The following is a 9237-nucleotide window of genomic DNA, read 5'->3' as shown; positions in this document are numbered from 1 at the left end:
GCGCCCAACGGATCTGGGCGGCGAGAAACTCAGACATTCCAACCTCCCCCTAATTAAAACAACTAATTAAATATCATATCTTTAATCAGTGCAGTCCTTCAAATTCCATCAACAATCGTCGTTTTCCGCAAGAATACCGCCCTGACTGCTACCAGACCCACCCTTCGCATGTGTAACACCCAGGAGTGCACACCACGTGTTGACACGGAGGGCAGCCATGAGGGGGCAACGAATTCCTAAATGATCCCCATAATGAACTTTCTCCCCTTCGCTCGAAATTTGAAAACTTTACCATTGCCAGTCCCTGCAATGCAAACACCCATGAGTAAATGCGTAGTGGTGACATGCAGGATAGCCATAAAAGGGTGGACCAGCTAGAGCTGGCTCTAAAGTGGGTGGTTGGTAGGCTGGGGGCGGGTAAGCTGGAGGTGGTGCTTGATATGCTGGAGGGGGAAATTGGTAGGTCGGGGCTGATGGTTGGAAACTAGGCTCGGCTGCCGGAGGGGCTGCAGAGGAATGTTCGTGGTAGTGGTACTCAGTGTGTTTAGACTTGTTGGCAAGGAGGGAATTCGTGACCCCACTGGCAATTCCGGCAGTCAGACCTGCAGCTATGCCCCCGGCTATTCCTCCTAATGAGAGAAAACTTGTTTATTCAAATGAACCTTTCTACGTTTTTAAAGCGCGATCACGTCAAGTGCATTAGAAAATGTTTTCAGCTACGCCATGGCTCAGTAGTAACTCACCCAAAACAGCCATTTTGTCGTCCCGCGGATGGTGGCGGTGATGGTGGTGGTGGTGGTGGCGGTGGTGGTGCGGAAACGGGGGAGGCATTTTCTGAACCTGATAGTGGAACTGTCTAAGAAAGGCAATTTTTCTCACTGCCCCGATTCAAATGTTTATATCGACTTGTCTCATATTAATTCATTTGGTGTCAGCACATCTCCTTATCGCTAAAATCGATGAAGTATCGCTGGCAAATCGTCGGTGGGTGCGAGATTCGCGGAATTCGATGTTTTTGGACTGGTCCGTTATTTTAAGAAAAATGAACAGGAGATCTGTCTTAATCACCTTCCGAAATCAGATAAACTCAGCCAGTCATGCATATTCAAGGGAACTCGTCATATCTAATCGCGCAGCGACAGAATCCTTCAGAGTCTGGAAATGAAAGGAATTGCCGCGCGCCGTGGCAGCGTCGCTTGCCGGGGGTTATTACGGTCGCGTGCGCGATTGCCGGCAACCAGCAAAACACCTCCGCGCAACGCAGTTCCCAACGTAGTCACGATTTCCCCGAAGTCCCCAGGGGTGGTTTTTTTGTAGTTTTTCCACTTTTGGTCCAATTTCTCTTAGCGACGCTCTTAGATCGTTCTTTTTTTTCATCATGAAAAGCCCCGTTTTCGATGAAATCTTCTGACCATCTTAGGCGACATTTAAAGATGCCGCGAAATACGCCGTTACCATTAAATTTAATGCGTGAAAGAGAGACGGAGATGAAACTTTCCCTTCTACCCGCCGTCGACTCGGGGGTAAGATCACTTGCCGGTGCGACAAGGAGGCCTTTCTTGTTTTTGAAGTGAGAGGTCATTGCGGCCGGTTCTGCGCGCTTCCAAGCAGCTTGAGCAGCTGCTGAAGGGTCGAAGTTGGATTTGGACCTTAGAGTTCTCCGTAAGTTCCTGAAAATGTTGGTGGAAGCCATTTCTGCCAAGTCATAAAGGGTGCGCGCGCACAGCTGCATTGCGCATTTTATCTCTGAGCCGAGGCGGTCAGCACGAATGAATTTGCGCGATTTATCGATCTTTTTTAAATGGCTGAAAAGTGCAGGTTCCAAGAATGAACTACGAACTGCTCAAAAATGAAAAAAACTCCAAAATAACTCTAAAAATATATTATCATGATTAATAACAAAAAGAAACCAACGTAACTACGGTGTGGCAATCGCGAACGAACCGCCACAAACTCTCCCAAAACGACTTTTTACAACCCACAACTTCAGGCTCGGCCAAATCTACCATCTCCATCCATGGCAGTGGCCACATCCATGGAACCTTGCCCTATGGCCGCAAGGCGGGTGATAGGCCATTGGTGGAGGCGGTGGAGGGCAATAGTGGTAGTGGGATGGTCTTAAGGCCTCGCGTATCAGGGCTCCTATGAAAGTGTGGCGGTGGTGGTGTGGGGGTGGCCCGTGGCAGTGGTGGCGGTGAGGAAACCCGTGATGGCCGTGGTGTCCATGTGGACCGTGATGGTGGTGATGGCCTCCCATTGTTTTTATTTATGAAAGCGCTGAGTTCGAAATGGCTGCTTGTCCGATTTATATGCGATATGTACTGGGTGAGTGTGTTTCTGGTATCTTATCAGCGCTGGTTCAAAGAACTGTACCTGCCGTGAGTAATGTAGCGCCGATGACTCAATGCATTTTTTAGGAATCGTTTAAGAGCTTCAGATGAGACTTAGTCCGATCCGAAAAAATAATGGAAAATTTTGGGAAAAAAATCATTTTGATAGATGAAGCGTTTTCCCATCTGCTCATGCCGGTGCTCTTGCGTAGGCGCTAAACGTCCCAACTCTCCAAGCCATCTACCAAGTCATTAGCATATATAATGAATGTTAATTAAACGAAATCATAATTGCTTCGTTCCTCCCTGAACTACAGCATGGTAGTCCGAGGTACGAATGCATAACAATTACGCCTTGTTGCTCGACGAAATTAAATAGGCCTTGGCCTTCGACCCTACTAAATTGCTTATCATAAACATATCGTAAAACGCTTAGGTTTGATTAAATTCAACCAGAGTGTTTACGATCTCACGAAGTACGAACAGCTGGCAATGTCTAACAGGGCCGAAGAAGTTGTGAATAGTGCCCGCAAGGCTTTCAACAGCGGCAAAACCAAAAGCTACGAGTTCAGGATCTCTCAACTCAATGGTGAGTATCAGCGATCGAGAAATCATCGGTACATCTCGCGTCTGAAGGGCTGCGGAAGTTCATCGATGAGAACAAAAAACACATGGTGGAAATCCTGAGGAAAGAGAACACCAAACCTCGATTCGAGTCGTTTCTCGCCGAAATCAACTTTCTGAAGAACGAAATTCAACTGACCATTAACAATCTTAAAAAATGGATGGAACCCACGAAGCCGTCGAAACCGATGGCTTTCATCATGTCCCAACTGTTGATTCATCCAGAACCCTACGGGGTGGTGCTGGTGATAGGTCCCTGGAACTATCCCTTCGCGCTGAGCTTGGGCCCGTTAATCGGAGCCATTGCAGCTGGCAACTGCGCCATATTGAAACCGTCCGAAGTAGTTCCCGAGTCCGCGAAATTCATGCAAGACCACTTGACCAAATACCTGGACGGAAGCTGCTTTTACGTGTACACTGGCGGAATACCTGAGACTACAGCTTTACTTCGTAAGTGCCCTTTGAGCCTCTTTCGGCATGCTGAGCGGATGTTTTTGCAGAGCAGCGATTTGACTACATATTTTACACGGGAAATACTGCAGTCGGGAAGATCGTGTACGCGGCGGCCTCCAGGCACTTGACCCCAGTTACTCTGGAATTAGGAGGTGGCAAGTTCCCTTAAGTAATATTAAGCGGGCTGAAGGGTTTTTTTTTTTAAGGCAAAAGTCCTGTTTACCTGGACGATTCGGCGGACGTGGTCCTGGCCGCTAAGAGGATCATGTGGGGCAAATGCGTCAACGCGGGGCAGAGCTGTATTGGACCTGATTATTTGCTTTGCAGCGAGTTTATCAGGGACAAGTTCATCCAGGCTGCCAAAGTGGCAGTCAAAGAATGGTAGAACTTAGATAATTTTCTCATTTATTGTTATTCTAGAGCAGTGATAATCGCTTGCTTCGAGATTAAATTGCTTAGGGCGTGTTTTCGCGGTCCGGACACCTTAGAATCGCGGGGGAGTTGTAGATTTTCTTGCAGAATCTACGTTCGCCATTCCGTCCAGAACAGTTTTTTTTTCTTTTGAGGTATGGAGGAGATGTGGCGAACAGTCCGGATTTCTGCCGAATCGTCAACGGCAACCACTTCAAACGGGTCTTGAAACTTTTAGAAGGTGTGCCGCTATAGTTAAGGCATTTCAACCGCGAAATAATGCAGATTTGCCCAGGCAAGAAGGTGGCGATGGGCGGCCAGACCGACTCGACCCAAAACTTCATCGAACCAACCATCCTCGTCGACGTCAAACCTGACGATGACGTAATGCAGGAGGAAATCTTCGGGCCCGTGCTGCCGATTCTGACGGTCGCCACCCCTGAAGAGGCCATCGAGTTCATCAACGCCAGGGAAAAACCATTGGCGTTGTACGTGTTCAGGTTAGTGGGCCGCTTACTACATTTGCCGATACCTAAAGTTTGCGTGAAAATTCGGTACTTTCAGCACCAGTAAAATGGAGCAGGATAAATTCATCCAGGGTACCACCAGCGGCGCACTGGTCATCAATGAGGTTATGATGCATTATTCCTGCTCTGCATTGCCATTTGGCGGGGTCGGCGAGAGCGGAATTGGAAAGTACCATGGAGAGTTCAGTTTCCAGACGTTTTCCCATCAAAAAGGTTGATTTTGAAGCAGGTTTCGATTCAGTAAAAATTGAGCGAGATTACGGAGGGCATAAACAATGATTATGCGGACGCTACCGCGCATCTTCCGCTGCTGTGCATATGGAGTTTTAGCGAGTGCAAGCAAGAGGCAGTTAGGCCGTTGATAAGTGGGAGGGAGACGGGCTGCCGTTTCTCCCTCCATTGTCACCGATCGGCTGGCGTCGTCGTTCGCGAGCAGTACGCCTCAATCCAAGGGAGGGTGCGGTTGCATGCGATTTTGGAGGACGCGAATTCGGTGCATTCAATCAAGTTTGAATGTAGTCTTATCTCTATGAATACCACGATAAAAATGGTAATTTTAGAACGCGTTAATTGGAAAACAAGCCCTGTTTGGGACGTGATCCGTCCTGAGATTAAGATTTTTCGCTCTCTAGTCAACAACGATGGCCTGTCTCTCTCGCACTTATCAATCGCTTAACTGCCTCTTGCTTGCACTCGCTGAACACCACGTACGTAGCAGCGAAAGCGGTACTGTATAGTACTTTACGTAGAGTTTCTGGGATATCAGATCGAAACGTACATTTTTCGCTTGATTTCAGCCGTTTTGGGCACGAAACTTGGCAGATTCGAGGAAGCCATCTTACAAGCAAGATATCCCCCGTACACGGAGAGAAACCAGAATTTAATCGCCACCTTCACCAAACCCTTGCCGAAAATTCCTGGAATGTTCTTGGTGAGGAAAATTCCTTACGTGGTTATCATGGCTGCCATTTCAATGCTGATACATATGGCGGCGAAATTGTGATACGGCCGAACGGGGGACAGCCTGTATAAACGAAATTTATTACGTTATCTGCACAGGGCTCATCTTTCGACGTAAAATAAGTAGAAAGATTATTGCTAAGTAATTCCCGGTAAAAATACAAAAATAAACAAATATATATGCAATCAACGTGGAGGCTAAATTTCCTTTATCACTCCTATAAATAGCATTTAAGAGGAACGCAATACAAATCATTCATTTATTGATTGATTGATTTATTTATTTATTTATTTATTTAAATTTAAAGACATTAAGCAAACAGCCAGTATAACAATAAAAGCCGACGCGGAAACTTAACACTTTCCACCAATTACAATCTTCTGTTACTTCCCTCTTCACCATCTGAACCCTCTGCAGTACATGCACGTAACCATTCTAAGTCTATGGCCGCAAATCGGACCCCTAAATATGGGTGGCGGCGGTGGTGGTCCACGGTGACGGGGCGGTGGGTGAGGCAGACGCGGAGGTCCGGGAGGTGGCCAGTGCTGGCGGGGCGGCCCGAAGTTGGGCCGCGGAGGGCCACAGCGACCGGGAGGACCTAAACCGAATTGACGTTCCACTTTAATTTGTGAAATTCAGGGTTTACCTGGAGGGTTCCTGGACATCTTGGATGGTAGCTCCGAGCCTCTTAGGTCTGAGCGATGGTCGCAATAGGTTTGCTAGAAATATACTTTTTTTTCGGCTTTTTCGCCGATTATCTCGACGTTATTTTATTACAACGAACGTCGAACGATTTATAAGAGGGCTTAATCGGATAAGGGGAAACGTGACTTTCGTTGCCGCCATTTGAAACCGAATGGTTGAGAATTGGCGGGGAGGGCCAACCTGAACTAACTTGTAAAGGAACATCGCGCTGGCCCGCAGGGACTTCGCTCCATATAGGAAACGTAGATGGTTTCGAGTAGATACCCATGGAGTGGACCATGAAATATATATGTATAAATTGAAATCTAATTAGTTTTCGAGATATATAAACCGGTTTATTTCGTTAATGTAAATGTAACGTGCAAAGGACGGGCGCAGATGCAAAACAAATTAATTGTAATTTCTTCGAACGCATAGCCGTATTTGCTCGGTGATATTGAAAGATCTACTTGTAAAGATAATAGATTATGGCTTAATATATAAGTGACGACACGAGAGCTTATCCGCATCTAGTGTAAATTCGTTTCGTCGCCATCGCCATGCCGCCCCACGGTAAGAGATTTCTTCTTCCACCCACATTATTAGGATTACACGAGTTCCCCATGCAGGTCCTCCCTATACCGGTCCACCCCACCACGGTCCTCCGCATCACGGACCACCACACCACGGACCACCGCACCACGGACCACCGCATCACGGACCACCGCACCACGGACCACCGCACCACGGGCCTCCACACCACGGGCCTCCACACCACGGACCGCCGCATCACGGCCCTCCGCACTTCAATATGCCGCCGTGCGGCCACCATACTCACTTCCACGGATGCGGCCACTGCTCCGGATGGAGATGGTGAAATGATCGATTACATGTGTATAACTTGTACGTTCTACGTGTATATGGTTACGTGCCCGTTTGCGAGATATTTTTTTACAATAAATTCCACTTTCAGACTGTATTTCATTGTCGGATTTAAGCAGAAGCTGCGTACAAACCTGAACTAAAACGACTCGGCTCTATCACATCTCTTTATTGCCAATTCATCATTCGGATTCACGTTAAAAAGCTCAGATTCGCTGACGGTAGTTGCAACTGACACACCTCTACGGTCCACGCTCCTCGGCGATTCTTCAGAAGTGCTTCCGCACGTTATTCCTCTGTTCTCGTCGTTACACCGCACTTCCAGGTGGAACTTTCTCTCAGCCTTGAATTGCATATTCTCGGATTTGTTCTGAGTCAAACTCAAAGGTCGTTTCTCCTCCAGAACGATCGCAACGAATTGATTTTCGCCCTTGTCGGTAAATGGCCCCACGATCCGCAACTTCTGCGGGTTGGCCTTAGATCGGTCCTTTCAATGAATTTTAACGGATCCCGTTTGATGCGATTTTCCCGTTCAGTTTTAGCTGGAAATCAAGTCGGTTAATGAAACCGGGACTGTCGTCTTGTCAAGATACCTGTAAGCTTGGTGTTGAACAACTTGGCAACTTTCACTGCCCGTTGCTAGATGGCTCTGAGGGCTTAAATTAAAAATGTGAAAATAATACCTTACCTCCGCCAGTTTCTTCTGAATTCCTCCTCCTTCTCGTTCTCCCGCCTCCGCCATGGCAGCTCCGCGTCCTTTCCCGAGGCCGTGTGGCGATTGAGTTGCCCCCTTTGCAACTTCTCATCGGCGATACTGACATTGTTGCAAGAACTAATTTCAGCTTTCTCCTTTGCGTACTCGCCGCCCTTTTCTGATCCGTCGGTGCACTCTCGTAAGGTGCCCTCCAACCGCTCATTGGCACTTTTAATGATATGACGCTGCCTGTTCAGCCTCATAACATTAAAAAACCGTGCGGTCCTGGTCATGTCTTGCTGGCCAAGGTGAACGTCTGGCGAAATATGCTGCTGACTGAAATTTCGGGTTGATTGGTGACCACCGCTCAAGAGCCAGTCTTCAAAGGTAATTTTGTGATTCTTCGAATCGTTCTCCGGGAGGGTTTCGAAGGTTGGATCAGATGAGTGTTTAATTGATTTCACTGGCTGATAGAGGTTTTTCCAGCCGTGCGACCCTTCGCCTGCACTTGCTGCTGCTTGACCTCCTAGGGATTGTTCTTGTGTTGGGTTCCAACAGGTGGACGGACTGAGGAACTCATTTAAAGGGGTGCTGTTTCTAATCAGGCGCCCTACGGATTTGTTCTCGGACTCGTTGCTAGTTCTCAAGATATCTTCGACACTTTTGGATAAATATCGCATATTGCCGCGGCTAGGTCGTTCGAGAATATCTTCGGATTTGATCAATCTCGCTCCCCTTACCTCAGCTTCAATTTTCTTTTTCAAAGCAATCGATTTACTATTGCTTTCAGGCCCTCTCGAGGGCCCCTTTCCGCTCCTATCTCCAGGAGATTTATCCCACAAGAACTGCATCAACTCGCAGACCCTGCTTTCTTCTTCCGAAAGTTTGGGTCCCACGTCTGGCTGCTGGAATTCCTGGGCTGCGACGCCATCTTCCAAAACAGCCTCCAAAAGGCTAAAGTAATCCGGTACCTCGGGGACTTTGAACTCGAGGCGTCTCGTCACTTTTAAGTGTCCCACCTCGCCCATGAAAACGCTGTTTATGAAGCCGTGGCATATGTTCAAGAGCCCTAGGGCGGCTTGATAGTGTTCCTTGATCTCGTTTAGGAGTGCGGAATTAGAGTGGCACGGCTCGTCAAAACCTGGAAGGTCCTCCGTTTGGGTTCCCAGCGAAGATGTCTTTTTGATGTCCGTCTGTGGCTTTGCTTGGAAGGACCATTGGCGGCGGGACTGCATGGTTTTGACAAATTTTGGGTGCAACTTTGACAGGCGTTTTAACGCTGGAGGGCTGCTGCAAACGACTGTCTGAGTCACTTTAATTAGCTAGATAATAAATAACAAAACTATCTATTTTGTTTACTCATCTGATAAGATAAAGCGGCTACTATATTTAGCCCCATTTATCTAACACGTAAGGATCACTCATTGTATTATTCGTTCGCAGTGCGTTGGGCACTTACAATCGGTTCAGTAGAAGATGAAGAAGTGGAATAAGTAAGGATAATAATGTCTTGGCCACCACCACACCATGGCCCCGGATGGGGTCCTCCTCATCACGGCGGACCGTGGCCTCCTTCAGGACCTCCTCCAGGACCTCCGCCAGGACCTCCGCCAGGACCGCCACCACCCCAATGGACGCCGTCGCCTTGTCCACTGGATCCGGGATTCAATG

The 9237-nt window shown here is 47.9% G+C and overlaps 4 protein-coding genes across 4 annotated transcripts; 2 read left to right on the top strand and 2 right to left on the bottom strand.

The window, feature by feature from the left end:
* Positions 1-66: 66 nt before the first annotated feature.
* LOC136340448 (fidgetin-like protein 2) lies at positions 67-1073 on the bottom strand. Its single transcript, XM_066284581.1, has 3 exons — positions 744-1073; positions 293-629; positions 67-236 (listed from the first exon to the last, which is right to left on the bottom strand). Exons 1-3 carry the CDS (start codon positions 829-831, stop codon positions 149-151), a joined length of 513 nt encoding a protein of 170 aa, XP_066140678.1. The 5' UTR covers positions 832-1073; the 3' UTR covers positions 67-148.
* Positions 1074-2750: 1677 nt separating this feature from the next.
* LOC136340435 (aldehyde dehydrogenase, dimeric NADP-preferring-like) lies at positions 2751-5495 on the top strand. The gene is made up of 8 exons (XM_066284557.1): positions 2751-2919; positions 2967-3404; positions 3455-3559; positions 3614-3788; positions 3974-4059; positions 4114-4318; positions 4383-4558; positions 5143-5495. The coding sequence occupies exons 1-8, from the start codon at positions 2823-2825 to the stop codon at positions 5346-5348; spliced, it is 1488 nt and encodes a 495-aa protein (XP_066140654.1). The 5' UTR covers positions 2751-2822; the 3' UTR covers positions 5349-5495.
* A 909-nt stretch (positions 5496-6404) lies between these two features.
* Positions 6405-6969, top strand: LOC136340450 (histidine-rich glycoprotein-like). Its single transcript, XM_066284583.1, has 2 exons — positions 6405-6563; positions 6620-6969. Exons 1-2 carry the CDS (start codon positions 6551-6553, stop codon positions 6865-6867), a joined length of 261 nt encoding a protein of 86 aa, XP_066140680.1. The 5' UTR covers positions 6405-6550; the 3' UTR covers positions 6868-6969.
* Positions 6970-7026: 57 nt separating this feature from the next.
* LOC136340441 (uncharacterized) lies at positions 7027-8928 on the bottom strand. The gene is made up of 2 exons (XM_066284569.1): positions 7561-8928; positions 7027-7414 (listed from the first exon to the last, which is right to left on the bottom strand). The coding sequence occupies exons 1-2, from the start codon at positions 8799-8801 to the stop codon at positions 7411-7413; spliced, it is 1245 nt and encodes a 414-aa protein (XP_066140666.1). The 5' UTR covers positions 8802-8928; the 3' UTR covers positions 7027-7410.
* Between the last annotated feature and the right edge of the window lie 309 nt (positions 8929-9237).

Source organism: Euwallacea fornicatus, chromosome 7 (assembly GCF_040115645.1).
Source record: "Euwallacea fornicatus isolate EFF26 chromosome 7, ASM4011564v1, whole genome shotgun sequence".
Classification (NCBI taxonomy): domain Eukaryota; kingdom Metazoa; phylum Arthropoda; class Insecta; order Coleoptera; family Curculionidae; genus Euwallacea; species Euwallacea fornicatus.
This window is presented reverse-complemented; position numbering and strand designations above follow the sequence as displayed.